The following is a 21,162-nucleotide window of genomic DNA, read 5'->3' as shown; positions in this document are numbered from 1 at the left end:
GTACCGAGTACCGAGTACCGAGTACCGAGTACCGAGTACCGAGTTTTTTCTAGCAATACCGAGCAAATACTGAGTTGTACCGCCGAGCAAATCCCTAGCAATACCAAGCAAATCCTGAGCAAATACTGAGTTGTACCTAGATTTTTCTAGCAATACCGAGCAAATACCTAGCACTACCGAGCAAATCCCTAGCAATACCAAGCAACTCCTGAGCAAATACTGAGTTGTACCGAGTTGTACCTAGATTTTTCTAGCAATACCGAGCAAATACCTAGCACTACCGAGCAAATCCCTATCAATACCGAGCAAATCCTGAGCAAATACTGAGTTGTACCTAGTTTTTTCTAGCAAATCCTGAGCAAATCCCGAGCAAATCCTGAGCAAAAAAATAAAGCATTCCTGGGTTCCGCTCCGGGTCAAGTCGTCGGGCCGCGCGGTAAAGAGTAAGAACACGTGGCGATATGTTATTGGCGGCCGAACGTACCTCTACGTCAGGTCAGAGGACGTAATAATTGTTCCACCAAATGTATCATGAAATGCTAATTTTTAATTATTTTTTATAATATAAAAAGACAAAAAAAAAGTTTTTTTAATAATTCCAATTCGCACGGCGAAAGCATTGGCGGCCGGCTTCAAGAGTGGAAGTTGACCGGAAAACGCCCGACTAACAAAAAATAATATGATTGATGTATGACCGTTGGATCAGATTAATTTTGGAAAATAAATTATACATGTATCATGATTAAAATTTTGATTCAAATAATTATTTATGATTTTAAATTATTTTAAAATGAGTATTAGCACAAATTTTAATATCATATTTTAGTGAGAATATCACGATAATTTTTTTTATTTTGCTTTAAGATTTGTGCAAATAGATGATAAAAGGTTCGAATTATTGCAAATTTAGAGCTTAAAATTCAATTGTAAGGGCTTAGGATTGCTTCCTATAAATTTTAAATGTAATGGTGGTGTGTGTAAATATGTAGAATCTTGTTAGAGTAATCTTAAATTTGGGTTTAAATTTGATTAATTAATTAAATTTGAGTTAATTATTTTATTGATTATAAAAAAGAAAAGTTCTATTTAATGAAAAATTAGGAAAGATAATTTCATTCATGATTATGGTTCGAGTCGTAAACTTTAAGATTTATCATTCATCATTATAAAAAAAATTAAAAAATTTTTTTATTAACTTATTACTAAAATATTTAAGTTTGAAGAGAAAATAATAAAAATACTTCTAAATATTTAAGATGTACAAAAAAGTTTTGATATTTAATAATTCTATTTCTGAATATTTGAATTTTTTATATATTCAATTAGATTTATTATAATATTCTTTTAAAATTGCTCACAAGCAAATAAGTCCAATCAAAATAGACTTAAATTTGATTTATTAACTCATGATTTGATTCATAAATTATGTTTCAATTCCAAATATTTTTTTTGAAAAATAAATATTTTTTTTTGCAATTAGTACATATTAATTAACAATCTGATTATAAACATCATCTTCTATCACATTTTTTTTATTTCTTAAAAATAATAAATAAATAAAAATATTACAGCAATTTAAAAATTAAAATAATTAAAATTTTATCTCAAACTGTTTCATTAATTTAATACAATATATGCGTTAATTACTAGAAATAAGCTTCCAATTAATCTATTTTCTTTGAGGCTTTGACCAATTTTAATCTTTTTAATTTTGATGACAGGCTAAATGATCTATACAACCTATTCAAAATAAGAAATAATATTATTTGTTAGATAAATTATTATTTTTAGGTGAAATAGTCTCTGTCAAATAGATGTTAATGATAATCTTAAAATTATACATATAATAATATTGTGATTTATTATATCAAAATAAAATAATGTAAAATTTTTTACAAAAAATTAAATCAGAGAAACATTTCTTACAAATCACAATGCCACATGTCAAAAATTTGAGAAATAATAAAGCCATTTTGTTCATATAGATAGATTGCAATATTATATTAGATATTATTTTTATTTATTTTCTTTATTTTAATTCTTATTGTATGGGGCGGTTGAGGGAAGTCTTGGCATGAGCAGATTGTTTTCATTGAGTGATTTAGTTTTTAGAGCACTATCATTTTAGTGTTGAATGTAGGTCGTATATATATATAATAAGTTGAAAGTATCACCTAAGAACTAAAATATATGAATTCAAAGAAAACAATTATCATAGTGATAAAAAAAGGTACAGCATGGCATATGGGTCGTTATTAGATGATGACATACGATAAAATTGATCATGGGAGATTGTGTGATTGGTAGGTGTCAAATGTCGATCAATTATAGGCTTCAGCAAAATTTTTGGAAGCTATGCGATGCTTACCTATTTGACCCAATCATTATCCTTAAGAGAGGATATTTGGATAGTGGAGAAGAATTGTGTTAGATATCAAACATGACTTAACGGTATGCGTCGAATGACAATAAAAAATGAATGTTACAGGTTGATCGATGTTGGGCAATCTGATTATTCTCTTTAAAGAGCAAGAGATTAGGCACCAAGAAATGCTAGCATCATATGGTAATAGCTAATGAATGTTAAATAACTTTCATTAGTTTGTATTAGGTGACACGATCAATCAAAATTAATGTCAATGATTAGTTGCTTTCATGCAATGTGGATCAATCATTGCCTTTATCAAAGGAGAGGGTAGGATTTGGAAGGCTTGTGTTAAAGGTTTGTAGTTGATGGGTACCAAATGAATATAATAAACCAGCATAAAATGATGATGATGATGGGCTAACATTGGTTGATTGTAGTGTCTAGCGATAGTTGGTGTTAACACATAGAAGTTTTAACTCGAGTAAGAGTAAGATTTAAGCCCAAGTTTCTTTTTGTTTGCATTTTGAGGAGGGAGCTAGAGAATGAAGTGGAAGTATCCAAATAAGCTAACTTAGGTCAATGAAAAAAAAAACATTTAGCATGTATTATGAGATTATTTGTATGGTTGTCGGTTAATTCATTCGAACTCAACGTGAAGCTGGAAGAGGAACCTTTTGCAGGAGTTATTTATTTCTCAATAAACTAGGTCATATCTAGAGATCAAGTCATCATTTTAGTTGGAGGGTTATGAACGAGCGCAAAAATCAGGAATCATACATGTTGAGAGGTAGATTTTCGGGAGGTTCTCTTCCCACCAAAAGTCTTTTTAGAATATGTACATGCAAGGCCAATTTATAGATTTTTTAATATAACATTATGATTATTTCTTCCAGAAAATATGTCAATTCATCACACAATCTAAATTTGCTCCTCTTAATTATATAAAATTATTTTGACATTTAGTGTAAGAATCTTAAATTTCGGTGGTCTTAAGAACATCGACTTTTATTTCTAATATAAATAAAAAAAATTGGAAGACATTTAACCCTCCAAATGACCCAAAGAATTTCCAACCATTCTTCTAAATCATGCCTTAACATATTTATTGAGCCCATTCTTTTAGTAAAATTTACGTGGCTACAAATATAAATGCAAACAATTAGCATTAGACATATTTCCTTATTTTACAATTTGTCGCATAGTTGCATGCACGACTTGCTAGTTTTCTAAGGAATTAGAAGGTTTGAATGCTGAGCATGTAAACAATGGGAGCTCCTCCTTTTTAATTATATAATTGAAAGCTCTCTTTCAACTTTATTATTTGACTTTGGGAGATCTCAATATTCACATAGTTTGCTGATTAAGTCCTTGAATGTTGAAATTGTGAGGCTTGAAAAAGCTTAATCAAAAGTTAATTAGAGCATGGAAATAGCATTTTAGTATACTAACTAATGAGGTTAAATTTATATTATTCTAATTTATGATATTAATCAAAATGAGTGATAGCATTTTTTAATTATCATTACATGTTAAAAAAATATTATAATGAAGAGAGAGTTTAGTGTCTTAATTTTATTTGAAGATTTTACATACATAAATAAAATAAAGTTGCTAGAGACATCATAATTTTTATGTTAACATTTTGAAAAGGGAGAAAAACACAAGGCCTGACATTATTGAAATGATTTTGATGGTGTATGTTATAGATTACAAATGACGCACTTCTCCATAATTAGGAAAGCCATTGATATAGTGTAGTCGGCATAAATTGTGGAGGAAGGATTTCATGGTAGAAGTTGGAAGAGCATTGACACATTGGAGTTATCTTTAAGAGATCATTTGTGGATTATTTAATCATTCTCCTTTTGGGAGACCAAAGAACAAGAAGTTTAGAATAAAACTTGGTGTCAGTGTCAAGAGATCGAGTTAGTGTTGATTGCATGCATCAGCCTTATAGATGATGTCATGCACCGACTTTGCTAGCGATGATAAGTGATAAAGCGGGATATTGGTGACGCTTATGTCGATGACATATATTGAAATTATAGGAGATAACATGCTTTGATGTTTTTAGTGATGGCAATCGAAGAAATCAATTGGCGATGACATTTGTGATGATAACACGCATTGGTTTTATAAGAGATTATATGCATCAATCTTATTGGCTAGGGTGGGTGTAAATAGTCAGGAGACAGTAGTCTGAAGACCATAATCACGCAACATTGACTAGGAGACCCTAAACTAGTGATGCTGATGGTTGGGTGACATAAGTTGAGTAATGAAAAATAAGAGATAATGGTTGGGCAAAGACTGTTACTGATGCTAGTAGAGCTCTTAAGTTCTTTAGATATTGAAGCTCTCTTTAATACCCAAGCTCGCTAAAAACCCTTTTGAATAAAGAATGCTTATTTATAACTTTCTTGAGTGAAATTTCAAAAATTTTAGTCAAACTCCCCAAAATACTGTGTCGAATGATATATATTGATTCCCTTGATCATAAATCATATTTAAGCATTTATGTGCTCTAATGACCTCAAAATTGAGAAATCTTGGATATGTCATATTTCTCATATCTTGATGTTGAATTAACTATAAGCATGTAAGACATACATATCATTTGATCTATTATTTAATATGTCAAAAGTTTTAAGTATACTTTAATTGATTAGTTTGAACTCAATTTGATTTGAATTGTAATATTTTTGGTAACGTTGGACTCATTTCATCAAGTTGTTTGATTATATTTTGTGTTTGTTGAATTCAAAATTTAAATGATCATAAATTTAATTCTAAAAGTTATCAACTTAAACATCAGGATCTTGCTAGATCGGATAAATTTTCTAGTGAGGCATTTTTTGCTTTCTATTTTTATATGTTGAAGTCTTTGTTAATGTTAGTGGTCAGAGGAATATTATGTAACAACAGTTTTGCTCAAATCGTCCGGGCAGATTTTGGATCGTCCCGGGACGATCAGTTGTAAATTTGTTCCAGAATCTGTACATAAGTTACATGAATGTTTTCCTGTAGGGATCGTCCGGGCCGATCTGGGATCGTCCCGGGACGATCAGAACATGGCAAAAGTCAGAGAGCAAATCGTCAAGGAAATTAATTATCGTCCTGAGAAATTGTCCCAGGCCGATTGGATTTTTGTTCAAGTAAGATCATCGACTACCGTTATGCCGCCGGATTTTCGTACGATTTCTGAATTTGTCCGGATTTGTTCTGAAATGACATGTTATGATGCTATTGGGAGCCATAAGGGGAAGGTGTTGTAAGCACAAGGGAGTTATAAGGGGAAGTTCTGAGAAGTTCTGTGAAGTTCTGAAATTCTGTGTATCTGTTCTGTTCTGGTGCTATAAGCACAATTGGGAGCTATAAGGGGAAGTTCTGGTGCTGTAAGCAAAATTGGGAGCTATAAGGGGAAGTTCTGATGCTGTATGCACAAGGGAGCTATAAGGAGAAGTTCTGGTGTTGTATGCACAAGGGAGATATAAGGGGAAGTTCTGAAATCTGGAAGGAAGATCTGTTCTGAAATATTTGTTCTGATTTGATATGAATTTCTGATTTCCGTACGATATAATTGATCTGATCTGTATGGTTATGATTCTGATACGATTCTGACACAATTTTGTTCTGTTTTGATTTGATCTGATATGTACGATTCTGATCTGTTCTGATATACGATTCTATTCTATTATGATATGATCTGATTCTGATTTCCGTACGATTCTATATGTTCTGATTTGATATATGATTCAGTTCTGATTTGATATTTATTATGTTCTGTTATGTTTGTTCTGTTCTGATTTGATTCGTTCTGTTCTGCTCTGTCAGTTCTGAATTCTGATTTTTGTACGGATTTCTGTCTGATGTGTTTGTTGTGGACTCTGAGGATTTTGATTGGAGGTTTGATGTCTTGCTGAGCTGTTGTAGCTCATCCTTGTTTTCTGCGTGGTTTTCAGGTTCTGGAAGGGGAAGGAAGTCCAGGAATAGAAGTTCAGAGTTTGATCTGTTATAGGTATTTTTGTCCTTTTGATTTTTGTACAGTCATGGCTTTTCTGTTCTGCTTTTCTTTCTGTATGAAAGTCATGAGCTGTATTTGTATATGATTCTTTTGAGGAAGAAAAGATAGATGATCTGTTCCGTTGTATTTTGATGCTTATAGTAGCTCTGTGTGTCTGTTTCTGTGAGTAATGTTTGGAAGAAAGTTCTGAAACAAATTCCAAAGCCAGATCCTAGAATCAGTTCAGTCAGTTTGAGTCTGACTTACGACCCAATGCGAGTGGGATCCGTCCCGATCGGGTTGGGTCGTGACATATTATTGGGTGATGGTGGTTGAAGGATAATAGTTAGGCGAAGGTGGTTGGAGGACTATAGTCAAGTGATGGTATTTGGAGGAATGTTAGAAGGTAACTATGGCTAGAGGACTGTAATCAAGTGATGGTGATTAGATGATCATATTCATGCGATGATGATTAGAATACCATAGTTTAACAACGATGGTCAGAGGACTGAAGTCAAACAATGGTGGTCAGGAGGCCATATAAGGATCGAAGTTGAATAATATGGTCGAAGGATCGTAATCGGACAACTGCGGTCAAATAACTTTAATTAAGAAATGGTGGATGAGGGACCAAAGTGTAACATCGCATAATCAATCATTTTTAAATACCAATAGAGCTTTTCAATTTTATATAAATAGAGGAATATAAATTACGAAAGATATAAATGCATTTATATAATATTTACAATTTGATATAAGTCCCAAACAACCCATATACAATTTCATGATACAACATAAACTGGTTAATCACTATTACATATCATGGCTATAAAAGAATAACTAATAAATGCAAAATGAAAAGACTAAGCATGCAGTCTAGAACCTCACTCTACATGATCTTTACATTTACCTGAAAATATGTAAAAACCACATAATGAGCATAAAAGCCTAACAAACTACTAATATCTACAACTACAGTCAATGCATAATAATAAAATAATATGCAACATAAACATTTATTTCAGTTACACTTATATCAATCTTATATGTCTTATCATATATCATATCAGAACCAATATGACTTTGTATCAATTGTGTTTCTAATATCATTTAATTAGACAATCAGTCTTCTCAATGATTAGTCGATCATCTATTTATTCTCTGTCATATTTATTTATCATAGTTGTCATCCATCAATCGAATAATATGTCCATTAATAACCAATCTAATTAGTCTATAAATAAAGAGTCTTCACTCTCTATCCATCGGGGTAATCAGTCAATCAGTTACAGGTTAACATCCAGGTTGACACCACAATCTTTATTTTAATATTCAAATTTAGATTTTGTACATTATCTCCATATCATTTTGCAGTTGGCATTTTCCTTGCTTATTTTAGGTAAATAACACACATGCAAAACTAACTGATGGAATTACCACATAATACATTAAAAAATTTTAGAGTAAGGATATTTATCACATACCAAAAGTTATATGATGAAAGTTCACTAAATTAGGAGATATCATATTTTTATCACTTTAGAAGAGAGAAACATATCAAACTTAAAATTATTGAAAACAAATGTAAAATAGAGGTCACTTAATATAATTAAAATATTTTTCTAACATAAGCGATAAGCAAAAAAACCCAGGAGAGCTTCCTCTCTCTTCTCTCTCGTCTTTTCTTCTTCACTACCTTATCTCCATCGCCTGCAAAAAACGAAGTGAGGGGTAGGGGAGGGCTAAGTGGAGGATAAATATATATAAAAACATTTTTCAGTGGCTAGTGCCATAGCTCTCCAACCTGGTGCTGCAACACTGCATGCTAATTCCATAATTACTATAGAACAAAGAGCATCGATGTCATCATGTCGAATTTCGGTGCCCCAACGATGCACCCCAAGAGTTGCAGCTTTCAAAAGTATAGCGTCACATCACCACATTTTAGAATTTTCAAACTTTTTAAATAAATCCATTTAAGACTTCGGGTTGTTACCCAAAATCATGCGACAATGGTTAGGGGACCAAAGTCGAGTGACAATGGTCAAAAACTAAAGTCAAGTGACTGTGGTTAGGGAATCATAGGCAGACAACCATGGTTGGAGGATCATATTTGGGTGACGACAGTTAGTGGATGGTAGTTAGATGATAATGGTCAGATGACATTAGTTGGACGGTGACAGTCTAATGGAGGAGGTCAAGCGATGACAAATTGATGAAGGCGACATGGTGAAAGGTGGCATGGTGGTCCAAATAATGATGCTTAGATTGTGATCTAATAAGGTCAATTAGGCGGTTGTCTTGGTGGCGATCGAGCAGTGTTTTTATTGCTACGATTGTGCCATGGCAATAAATCAGGTGTTGCTCCAGTGATGAAACTCAATATATCGCCGAATGTCTATAGTTGATTGATGGTCTGGTGACCGTAGTCAAGAAGTGGTCCAAGAGTGATACTCGGGCGATAGCCTAGCTAGTAGAGTATTGGGATTCCTTAAGCCGTTGAACTCCATTGAATCTCATGCTAAGAATCACATTTATATGGAGAGTGTGAGTCTCTTTAGAATTTTTTAGAATGATATAATATGTAAATAGAGTTAAAATCTAAAATACTCTATCGAACAACTTATATTAATTTCTTTGATCATATATCATTATATTATAATTTAATTGCCTTAGAGGGATAAGAATTAAGCAATCATGAGCTCGTCAGATTCTTCTTCTCTAGACACTTGACTTGACTATAAGCATAGGAAATTTGTAGAACATTTTATCATCCAATTAATATTTTAAAATTTCAATTTCATTTCAAGTACTTGATTTTGATTTCTTTTGAACTCAGATTGTCTTATTTTTTATGTGAATAGATTCTTCTCTTCATCACATGCGGTGTTACTATAAATTTGATAAAATCAAAATTTTGATTATTCTAAATTTAATTATGAAAATTCACATGGAATAAAACTTATTTTTAAGAATGAATCAAAGACATAAATATCATTACTACCAAAGTTATTTAAAGATTTCAGCTACTTAATAGTTCGATAATTTTCAAATATCATAATATATATGAACTAATCAGAACCTAATTAATATAAAATGAATAATTAACAATATTTTTTTATTAAAAAAAAAAAAGAAAAGGGTTTAGAGAAATCAGGAAAGCCCCTTTCCGGCGTTATTGGCAACCGAAAAGGGGAACCCAAACACCTACTCTTTCGCCAGTAATCCACTCAAGCAGCCACTTCTGTCAATCCGTCAAACTTCTTCGCATCATCACAGCTGGCACAACCGAAGGTCCGATTGTAATCAGCTCAACGGAAAGGAAACGCACCAAATCTGCAGGCCCCGAAGAAATAGGAGAGAGAGAAAGAGAGACCGCTCCAGAGAGAGAGACGGAGTGGCCGAAGGATTTCTCTCAGAAGTCTATCCTGTTTCGCCTGCTCTTTCCTTTCCTTCCAGATTTGTCTGTAATCGGAGGAAAAGAGTAGGAAAAGGAGAGGGAGGGAGAGGGAGGGAGAGGGGGAGAGAAAAAGAGTCTTTTTTGGTTTGAGCTTTGACTGTTTCTTCCCACCACAAATGGCCAATTCAAACCCTCGTTGATTTGCCTCTTACATCTTCTTAAACATCCTGCCATTAAATTCCATCCATCCCACCATCTCTTATCCGCCCACCGAAGTCCTTCATACGGAAATATCTCTTCTTCTATCTTCCAAAGGTCACACCTTTCGTCGATTTGGATCTTCGTTTTCGAAACTTTGGGGAAAAAAATCCGATCTTTGTCCAAAAATCAAAACCCTATAGAATAACCCAGCCAGCCATAAGAAATGGGTAATTGCTGTGCGACGCCGGTTGATTCTTCAGAGAAGGAGAACAAGGCGAAGCAGAAGAAGGGGAAGAAGCCAAACCCCTTCTCGGTTGAGTACAATCGAACGCCGAACTCGGGCGGTTCTAAGCTCATCGTTCTCAAAGAGCCCACTGGTAGCGACATCGGAAGCCGCTATGAGCTCGGTGCCGAGCTCGGAAGAGGTGAGTTTGGGATAACATATCTCTGCACTGATAAGGAGACGAGAGAGAAGTTCGCTTGCAAGTGTATTTCCAAGTTGAAGCTCCGGACTGTTGTTGATATTGAGGATGTTAGGAGGGAGGTTGAGATTATGAGGCATATGCCTCCTCATCTTAATGTTGTGAGCTTGAAGGATACTTACGAAGATGACAATGCTGTTCATCTTGTCATGGAGCTCTGCGAGGGTGGAGAGCTCTTTGATAGAATTGTTGCAAGGGGACATTACACTGAGAGGGCGGCTGCTGCGGTTACAAAGACCATCGTTGAGGTTGTGCAGGTGAGATGATAGTTCTATCATAATTTATGTTTTTTTTTTCTTATTTATGTTGATATTATGAGGAATTCTATGAATTGGGAGTTTCTTAGAGATTTTGCAGGATCTGTTCTATGTTATTCTAATTTAATAAATGAAGCATCTTTAGAATTTATGCCTATTTTAACAATTTTCTCTTCTTAGATGAACATATCAGAAAGTTGGGGGATCACACACATGCCACTAAGTTCTTACATATCTAACCTTCAAATTTTTATTTTTGCTTATATAGCACTCTAAAATTTATATTAGATGCAGATCTCGCAATTTTGTCTTCTTTGGATGTCTCATGATTTCTTTTGTTTTATTCAATTAATTTAGGATGGTTTTCCTTGATTTGATGTTTGATTGATTGTGGTTTGGGATTTTTGTGTGGCTCTTATTTGCACGACAGAGAAGAAGAAAGCTTGAAATAATTACAACTTAGAAAATTTTGTATTATTTCTTAGAGAACTCTTATGAATGATCTTATTTTGTATGGCTACATAGTTTTCCCTTTGTTGTTCCTTACTGATTGAGATTGTGGACTGAAGACTTGTTGTAGAAGTTATCTTGGTAGTATTCAAATTTGGTATATTCATAGCCTTTTTCTATATAGTTGCTCTAATTTTCTCATATTTTTATGTTGTCGTTGCCACCTTCAAGTTTTCTTAGCTATATTATCTGGTAAATTTTAAAAAATCTGAGAACTTTTTAATTGAATTTATTGAACAAATATGTACCTTGAATAATAATTTAAAATTTTATGATGGTATTGTCATATTCTTCAATTTTTTTTTAATGAGTTTATGTCATCCTAACATGATTGAATCCAAAACATGATCTGTACTATTTCTTATGCTAAAATGTTGATTGAAGCTTTGTTATGGAGATTCTACTTATTCAAGATTGTAGGATTGGCATGAAAAGAGTTAATGTTATGCAATCCATTCTATTTTTCATTATGTACAAAGACTAATGATGCACTGATATGGACCCGATAAGAAACGCACAAAGAAAATATCTATTATTGAAAATATATGACACGGACATATATTTTACACATTATTATAATATTATATTTTAAGTCTAAAACATTGAATTGTAATTATACAGATTAAATAATATGAAATGAATTCATATAATAATAAATTTATTAGGTATCTTAAATTCAATAATATGAAATGAATTCATATAATAATAAATTTATTAGGTATCTTAAATTCGATTGGAGAAGAAAACTCAATAAGTTATAAAATATAATAGATCATGAGCTTAAAATTGAAAAAAAAAAACTTTAATTTCTCTGTAAAAATTTTAAAAAAATGATTGTATAATTGTGTTGGAGAAGGAAAATAAAATTAGGATTAAATGGATATTAAATTATTTATGAAAAAAAAAAAGAGATACCTTAACTTTTTTTTTTTTTTGGATACCTTAACTTAAATTATTTTCTCTGTAAATTTTTTTTAAAAATGATTGTATAATTGTGTTGGAGAAGGAAAATAAAATTAGGATTAAATGGATATTAAATTATTTATGAAATATATTTAAAAAAAAAGAGATACCTTAACTTAAATTATTTATGGAATATAATTTAAATAAAATTTGCATTTTGTTGAAAGAGAGAGCTGTTATTTTCTCCTTGTTTGTTCAGCTGAGATGATGTAATACATTTTATTCTACTTGTTACTTTTTGTTGCAGGTGTGTCACAAGAATGGAGTGATGCATAGGGACCTTAAGCCTGAGAACTTTTTGTTTGCCAATAAAAAGGAAACTGCTGCTCTTAAAGCTATTGATTTTGGCCTATCTGTATTTTTCACTCCTGGTATGTATATTGATTTATTCATGTTTCAATTCAAACTTATAATTTTGAACTATTATTCCCTTACTGAAACCTTTTACAGTGTTTATGCATGTTGTGCTTGTGCATTGAGAGCTAAGAATCACGGCAGAGAGTGATAGTTTTTTTCGCTTTTCTGATTAATTTTCTATTGATTAATGAATAGGTGAACAATTTACCGAGATTGTCGGAAGTCCATATTACATGGCACCGGAGGTTTTGAAGCGCAATTATGGACAAGAAATTGATGTATGGAGTGCTGGAGTCATATTATACATTCTGCTTTGCGGTGTGCCGCCATTTTGGGCAGGTAATTTTCTTCTCAAGTTATCATGTTCTTAACGTTTTGTTTTTAATAGATAACATTCTAGTTTGTTTATAAGCTTCTGTGCATATGATCTGACCTATAAGGATTTATGTTTAATGCAGAAACGGAACAGGGAGTTGCTCAAGCCATTATTCGGTCTGTTATAGATTTTAAAAGAGATCCATGGCCTAAGGTTTCCGATAGTGCCAAAGATCTTGTCAAGAAGATGCTTGATCCCAATCCAAAGAGGCGTTTATCAGCTCAAGAAGTGCTAGGTAAGCTGCTCGTTGTTGCCCGCAATTTATTGTGTAGAAAATGATGTTTGCCTTGCATTTTGTGCGTGTTCATGGCATCTTGATATGCTTGCGAGGCTCACGTATATAGCAATGGTGGCAATCAAGCTTAACTAATATCAGAAAGTTGTATGATATCATTATATGATGGGTAAATCAGCGTTGTTATGACTTCTTAGGCCTTCTCCAACCGAACTCCAAATGCATGAATGGCGTTGCTCGCAAGCTCTAGCCGAACGGCAAAACTTCCGGTATTTGGTTGCGGGTGAACAGTGCGACGCCAATATTGACGTTGCATTGTTCACTTGCGTTATTTTTCTGTCTCTACCGGATTTGCCAAAGAAATGCCCGAAAGACGAGAAAGACGGTTACCTTCTACTAAGGGCGCAAAATGGAGTTCGATTGGAGATGAATCACGCCATTTTTTAGTTTTACTGTATTTTGGAGTAAAAAATGAGATTTTCGGTTGGAGATGCCCTTACTAGTTCAGATATTTACTTGATAGGTTGCAGAACATGCGTTTGGCATTCTTAACGCAGTGTGTCATCTTGCAGATCACCCTTGGTTGCAGAATGCCAAGAAGGCTCCAAATGTGAATTTGGGCGAGACTGTTCGAGCAAGACTTCAACAATTCTCTGTGATGAACAAGTTCAAAAAGAGAGCTCTCAGGGTATGATTACTTCCACATATACCTCCTGCGACTTCACATCACAGAGAATAATGTTAAATTTAATAAGGAAGAAGCCAAAAGAGAAAGACACCCCCAACACATCCATAGAGAGATAGCACCATGAAAGAATAAATAAGAATAATGTTAAATTTAATAAGGAAGAAGCCAAAAGAGAAAGACCATTTGAAATCAAACATGTAGTGCTTGAAAATTTCCATTTTTTAATGTAAATCGGCGGCAGCCTTCAGCTTGCTTTTACTTTGTCTTTTCCGATGATCTAACCATTGTTTCATATTGCGATTAATTTGCAGGTTGTTGCTGAGCATCTAACTGTGGAAGAAGTTGCAGGCATAAAGGAGATGTTCAAGAAGATGGACATAAACAACAATGGAAGAATCACTCTTGAGGAGCTCAAGTATGGACTTCATAAGCATGGGCACCAGATTCCGGATGCAGATGTGCAGATATTAATGGAAGCTGTAAGTTTCGCCCATTATGTTTCTTTTTCATTTACTGAATCATAATTTGTGGAGAACTGAATAATAACTTCAATGGCAGGCTGATGTTGACGGAGATGGAACTCTAGAGTATGGGGAATTTGTGGCTCTTTCAATTCACCTGCAGAAGCTGGGCAATGATGAGCATCTTCATAAAGCCTTTGCCTTTTTCGATCAGAACAAGAGTGGATTCATTGAGATTGAAGAGCTCAGGGAGGCACTTAAAGAAGACTTGGGTTCCAACAGTGAGGAAGTTATCAATGCCATTATCAGTGATGTGGATACTGACAAGGTTAGTTTATCATTTTCTATTTAGCATTTATTCAGTCCTATGTTGCACTAATACGGATACGGTGACACGGATACGACACGATACAGATATGAGACACGTTAATTCTTAAAAAAACAGGATACGGGTATGGCGCGGACTCGGCATTATAATTTATAAATCATACATAAAAATTAAGAAAACATCAAAGCATAATATTTGAAATGACAAAATAATATAAAAGCAACATCATTTGTAGCACTATAGCTTATAATATCAAAATAAAAGTAAGCATTGAGTCAAGGGAAGAGTTAAAACTAATTGACTAATAAGAATTTTGTGGCATGATTTCACTAATTATGTTGTTGTATGATTTGGTGGCATGTTTACTGAATAATATATGAGAGCTAAATTTTCTTCTTCTTTTTTTCATTTAAGAAGACAAATAAATACATGAAATAAAAATCAAAGCATTACAAATGCAAAATAATTTGATGCCCTAATATCCTATTTTTTAGTAAACTAACATCAATGTAAAAGCTCACGGGTTCGAATATGAAAGAACCTTGTTCGCAAACACATAATCAAATATGACGTGTCTTTTTTTGGATTTTTTTCGTCTTTTAATGGACACGTGTATCTGATACGCATGTCCTTTTGAAATTAAATAATATTTTAATTGGATACGGCTTTGACGTATCCAACACGTATCAGTGCCGTATCGGATGTATATTCGTGTCCGACACGTATCCGATGCAGCACGCCTTCATAAATAGGTGTATCGGTGCAACATAGATTCAGTCATTATCCATAGTAGCTTCTCAACTAACATTGCCCTTCTCCTTCTCCTTCTCCTTCTCCTTCTCCACCGCAGGATGGAAAAATTAGCTATGAGGAATTTGCAGCAATGATGAAAGCAGGCACAGATTGGAGGAAGGCATCAAGACAGTATTCTCGTGAAAGATTCAATAGCCTCAGCTTGAAGCTGATGAAGGATGGATCGCTGCAGGTAAAAAATGAAAACAAGTAAGAAGAAGAAGAAGACAGAAATCCAAACAAGCTATCTTCTTTTTATGGATTGAGTTTACGAGATTCATTTAAGTTCTTTTTTGGTTCTAAACGTAGGACCATTTTATTCTTTTCTCTCTCTTCTGTTTAGTTCAGTAAGAAGCTGTTTAAGCTTTCCATTGCTGCTGGAGCTTAAGCAGCTCTTTGTGTAAGTGTTACATGAATGATCAAAGGGAAAAAAAATGAAAATGGGGCTGGCTGTAAATATGTGATGCTTACCAAGAATTTGGTGCTCTGGTGACAGAAAAAACTTGGCCCTTTGTCTCTGAACTTCCTGGTGTGTTCATCCTTTTATGTTTTCAGCTTTCTTCTGTATTTAATGAGATGTAACAGTGGTGAGAGGACTAGTAATTCTTGGAAATGAGTTGTATTATTTCTTATAATTCAGGATATTGTTCTAAATCCTAGCTGAGCTTCCATTTTCTTATTACGTTCCTGTTTTCGTCTATTATATGTGTGTTATCTTATCATTTGTTGTGGAATGGTTGATTACTTCCACTGATTTAGGGGCAAAAGTTTTATATTTAAATACTTATAAGATAATTTGTGGGAATAGCTCACCATTGATTAATGCTAATTAATTATAGTACACAGGAGTTAATTAGCACTAGTTGCAAGCTGAGCGGCGAAGGTGGTTGCTTGCTGGGGTGGTTGGCGGCAGATGATGGCGGCGGTGATTGACGGCGGATGACCGTTATGTTGGCGAGTGGTGATGAGTGGTGGAGGGGTGGCTGGTGGATGGCTATGGTGGTGCTTGGTGAGGGGTAATCGGCGGTGGGCGGGTTGCGACGTCGGTTGGTGACAGACTGTTGAGCGAGTTTATTTTTACCTCAAAAAAGAATTAGAATACTTTATATTGCATTTTGTTTATTTTATTTTGCATTTCTTTTATATACGAACTAACAAAAAAAATTTTAAACCCCTTAAAAAAATAATGTACACCCACTTCACATTCAATTAGGGGTGTAAATAAATCAAGTCGGCTCATGAGCAAACTAGGGATTGGCTTGATAAGTGGCTTGTGAGTCTAGTTTGATGAGTTAACGAGTTAAGCTTGAGTCAGTCCTGATTAGACTCGTTAGCTCGTGAGACGGTTAATTTTAAAAATATCTATACAAAATATTTTTAAAATATATTAGGATTCAAGATTTTAAGTACAAAGTTTAAAAAATATTTAAAATTATATATTATTTTCTTATATTAAGTAATTTATTATTTTTTTATAATTTCTCATTTTTTTATCATTTTATTATAATAATTGCTTTGAATCATAATTGTTTTCTCTCTTTAATAATAAATAAGCCGGCTCGTGAGCCAGCTTAAACACGTAGAATAAAGCTCAAGCTCGAACTCAATTAATTAATATCTACTCGTTTCCCTCTACTTCCAACCAAACAGTCCCTTAGTGATTTTAGGATTTAAGGTTCATGAACTTTGATACAAATTTTAAGGCTACATGATACATGAGATAATTGAAAAATAAATGCCTCTCATTGAGTTCAATCTTTTAAATTAAAATTTTATAAAAAAAATATTTTTAACTTTATTCAAAAATATACTTAATATCTTTATTATTATATTATGTTGAGCAATTTTAAATATTTTAGCAGAAATTGCAATTCAAAAAATTTCAACATTTTTCTTAATTTTTTTCTAATTAATACAAACTTGATTAAACAGAAATAAATAAATAATTAATCTATATTGACAAAACTACTTCCTAATTTCAGCCCATTAAATTCATTGCATTCTTTACATGCGAAATAATATTTATGATGTATTACACATTCTTTTCATATTCATTAAGTTATAAGTAAATAGAAAATTTTTAAATAATTACAAAACTGCCATAAAATAGTTGTTTTGAACAGTAGACATTGTACACCAGAGCAGGTCAGCCCATTCTTCCATAAATCTTGATCAGTTTCGAATGCATTGAAAATAAATAAAATAGAATTTCAATCTCTAAATAAATTACTTTTTGAATTTGCATTTTCTTTTAACCAAACACAAAAAAACTTTTAAAAGCTCTGTATTTAATTTAATTTGCACTCCTAATATATTAATAAATAAAATACCTTTCGTTTGGAATAGCCTTGAGCTACTATTTTTTATCGGTTCAAGAGATTATTTTACTAAAAAAATAGTTTTACAAAACAATAGGAAGGCTATCCTAAATGAAGCCTTCGGTTTCGTTTGGGACAACTTTCTTACTGCTTTGTAAAATAGCTTCAAGAAGCAATAAAAAAACTGTCTCAAAATAAAGCTTCGTTTGGGACGGCTTTCTTCCTGTTTCATAAAACTGCTTTCTAGTATTGATACGTACTCCAAAAATTATCTTGATCGGGCACGAATCTCGAGGCAAAAGCTAGTTGGAAACTTCAAAAATTAATTTGGGAGTACCCGAACTCCGATTTCAGCGAGCTTACTGTCAAACTGAGCATCTCGGAAATACAAACCCAACGACACCAAATTCAACTCAATCCGAGTCCAAATGAGTCCGAATCAAGGACCCGAAGCGCTGTTGGAAGGTTCAAACCGCAATTTGAGTAACCAAACGGTCTCCGATTTTGACGATTTTATACTCGAATTGAACGGCTCGACGAGACGAATCCAACGAGCCCAAGTTCGCCGAATTCCGACATCATTAAGTCCTCCAAATGTCCAACGAATGGTGCACGATCGAAGGGTTCAATATCGGGCGTCCATTCGAACCACTCCCTATTCGCCCATGATCTCACACCTATTTACGGGCTATGTCACTCCAGAAAAACTATAAAAAGCGCTCTCACCGTGCGATGAAGCTATAAATGCTCACAGGAAGCAGTTTGAGCAAATCAGTGGGAAGCGCAAAGGTGCACCTGGGATGGATAATTCTTTCTCACAACAGAAAAAGCATGGGAAGAATAATCTACCTCATAGGTCTTTGTCACCACGATGAGAATCCTGACAGGAGAAGGAGTATACCCCACTCAATACGTATCGAACAAATGTATTGATGGCCGTTCGAGATCAAGATACAATAAAATGGCCAAACCCTTTGAAGTCGAACACAGGAAATTCAGATCAGTACTGTCACTTTCATCATAGCCGTGGTCACACTACCGAAGCCTACAAGCAACTCAAGGATGAGATTGAAAAGCTTATCCGTCAGGGCTACCTTCGACAATTTATTCAAGATTCACCTACCAGAGAGGAAGCTCATCCCGCTGGGGGGCAAAGTCAACAACAAAGACAACCATTGAATACTATTCAAATGGTTGGAGAGATTGAATGATCATGCACTTAGCGGATTTGTATTAGCAATTCTACTTGTCTTGTTGTCCCTTTTTATGTTGAGTATGGTACCACTTTGATATCTCTAATGTATTCTTCAAAGTTAAGTGTTGTTGTATTATCACCGTACGTAGATCTAGTGTATTGAGTACTTTGTAAGTCGTACTAGGAAACTATTGTACTATCTTACGTAATGTAGTAATAGAATGTTCATGTTGTTGTGGTATGATTTTTTCTCTTATGAAAGATAAGAAAAACATTTCAAACTCTTTCTCCGTGATTCGAGAAATACACAATCCATATTGTATCTCAATCACCGGATGATCAATCCCAGGGGAATTTGATCCGACCTCATCCACACTGGTTAACGTCATCGAGCAAAGGCTCCGACATATAATATCGGATAGGTCTTACATCCTTGGTGGATTCTTTCGACCTCTTCCACACAGGTTAATGTCATCGAACAAATGTTCTGACATACAACCTCGGATAGGTCTTACTTCCTTGATGGATTCTCCCGACCTCTTCCACATAGGTTAACATCGTCGAGCAAAGGCTCCGACGTACAACCTCGGATAGGTCTCACATCCTTGGTGGATTCTCTCGAGCCCTTTTACAAAGGTCAACATCACCGAACAATATTCTAAGTGAACAATGCTCTTTCTATAAAGACTCCAAGAATGCAAGTGATTGATAAATCTATCACTTATACAAAGAATTTAGTCAGTCAAAAATTTTGGAACAAATATTTTTGGACTCCTACTCGTCGTCGGACTTCTGCTCGTCGACGAACTTTCATCGGTCTTCTACCCGAGGCCGTACTTCTACCCGACGTCGGACTTCTCCCTGTCGTCGGACTTCTGCTTGTCGATGAACTTTCGTCGGTCTTCTACCCGACGTTGAACTTCTACCCGACGTCGTACTTCTCCCTGTCGTCGTACTTCTGCTCGTCAGCAAACTCCTACGCGTCGTTAGACTTCTGCTCGTCGACGAACTTTCATCGGTCTTCTACCTGACGTTGAACTTCTACCCGACGTCAGACTTCTCCTTGTCGTCGTACTTCTGCTCGTCAGTGAACTCCTACTCGTCGTCGGACTTTTGCTCGTCGACGAACTTTCGTCGGTCTTCTACCCGACGTTGAACATCTACCCGACGTCAGACTTCTCCCCGTCGTCGGACTTCTGTTCGTTAGCAGACTCCTACGCGTCGTCGGACTTCTGCTCGTCGACTAACTTTCGTCGGTCTTCTACCCGATGTTGAACTTCTACTCGACGTCTGACTTCTCCCTGTCGTCGTACTTCTGCTCGTCAACAGACTCCTACGCGTCGTCAGACTTCTGCTCGTCGACGAACTTTCATTGGTCTTCTACACAACGTTGGAGTTCTATCGTACTTCTACTCGTCGTCGGAATTCTGATCGTCGATGAAATTTTATCGGTATTCTGCCCGACGTCGTACTTCTACTCGTCGTCGGAATTCTGATCGTCGTCGGAATTCTGATCGTCGTCGGAATTTCGTCGGTCTTCTGCCCGATGCCGTATTTCTATCCGACGCTAGATTTCTGCAGTTCAATAAATCTCTCGAAAGCCGAGGGGGAGAAAGAGAAACATTGTAACTCCTGCATGCAAGGAGGGGCGCTAATTCTAGCAGGGGAAATTTTTCGCTCGCAAATAGTGGAAGCCTCAATCGTTAGAAAGCCGTAGGGGAAGGAAGAGAAATCCTGTAACTCCTGCACGCGATGAGGGGCGCTAATTCAAGCAGAGGAAATTTCTCGCTCACAAATAGCGGAAGCCTCAACTGTTAGAAAGTCGTGGGGGAAGGAAGAGAAATCCCGTAACTCCTGCACGCGAGGAGGGGCTCTAATTCTAGCAGGGAAAGTTTCTCACTCAAAAATAGCGGAAGCCTCAACCACCAGAGAGCCAGAGGGAGAAAGAAAGAGAAGTTACAAATTTTTTAAATGCCTAGGAGGCCTATTTATAGGTTTTTGAGAGAATGAGGGGGAGTTGCTATCATTTTCGAAATTCTAGAATTTTCTAAAAAAAAAATAGATTTTTAGAAATTTTTCAGAATTTTTTGGGAATTTTTGTGAATTTTTTGGGCCAAAAAACGAATAAAAATCATTTTTTTTTAAAAGTGGGGCCCATTTGAGCCGGTTCAGCCACCGCCTCTTCGCGAAACGGCGAGCGAAACGACGCACGGGCCGCACCTAGGTGC

The 21,162-nt window shown here is 34.8% G+C and overlaps 1 protein-coding gene across 1 annotated transcript; it reads left to right on the top strand.

Moving 5' to 3' along the window:
* Nucleotides 1-10,195: 10,195 nt before the first annotated feature.
* Nucleotides 10,196-16,103, top strand: LOC110110992 (calcium-dependent protein kinase 20). The gene is made up of 8 exons (XM_020842669.2): nt 10,196-10,711; nt 12,432-12,555; nt 12,737-12,880; nt 13,000-13,152; nt 13,725-13,840; nt 14,152-14,319; nt 14,399-14,629; nt 15,480-16,103. Exons 1-8 carry the CDS (start codon nt 10,196-10,198, stop codon nt 15,633-15,635), a joined length of 1,608 nt encoding a protein of 535 aa, XP_020698328.1. The 3' UTR covers nt 15,636-16,103.
* The last annotated feature ends 5,059 nt before the right edge of the window (nt 16,104-21,162 follow it).

This window comes from Dendrobium catenatum, unplaced genomic scaffold (genome assembly GCF_001605985.2).
Source record: "Dendrobium catenatum unplaced genomic scaffold, ASM160598v2 fragScaff_scaffold_1132, whole genome shotgun sequence".
NCBI classification, from domain to species: domain Eukaryota; kingdom Viridiplantae; phylum Streptophyta; class Magnoliopsida; order Asparagales; family Orchidaceae; genus Dendrobium; species Dendrobium catenatum.
The sequence above is the reverse complement of the archived record's forward strand: the minus strand, read 5'-3'. Positions and strand labels throughout refer to the sequence as shown.

Excerpts from the sequence above, each read along its gene's own strand:
- LOC110110992 (XM_020842669.2), top strand. The coding sequence starts at position 10,196 with ATGGGTAATTGCTGTGCGACGCCGGTTGATTCTTCAGAGAAGGAGAAC. Across the intron at positions 12,556-12,736 it reads ATCTGTATTTTTCACTCCTG|GTGAACAATTTACCGAGATT; the intron begins GTATGTATATTG and ends ATTAATGAATAG. Across the intron at positions 14,320-14,398 it reads TGCAGATATTAATGGAAGCT|GCTGATGTTGACGGAGATGG; the intron begins GTAAGTTTCGCC and ends CTTCAATGGCAG.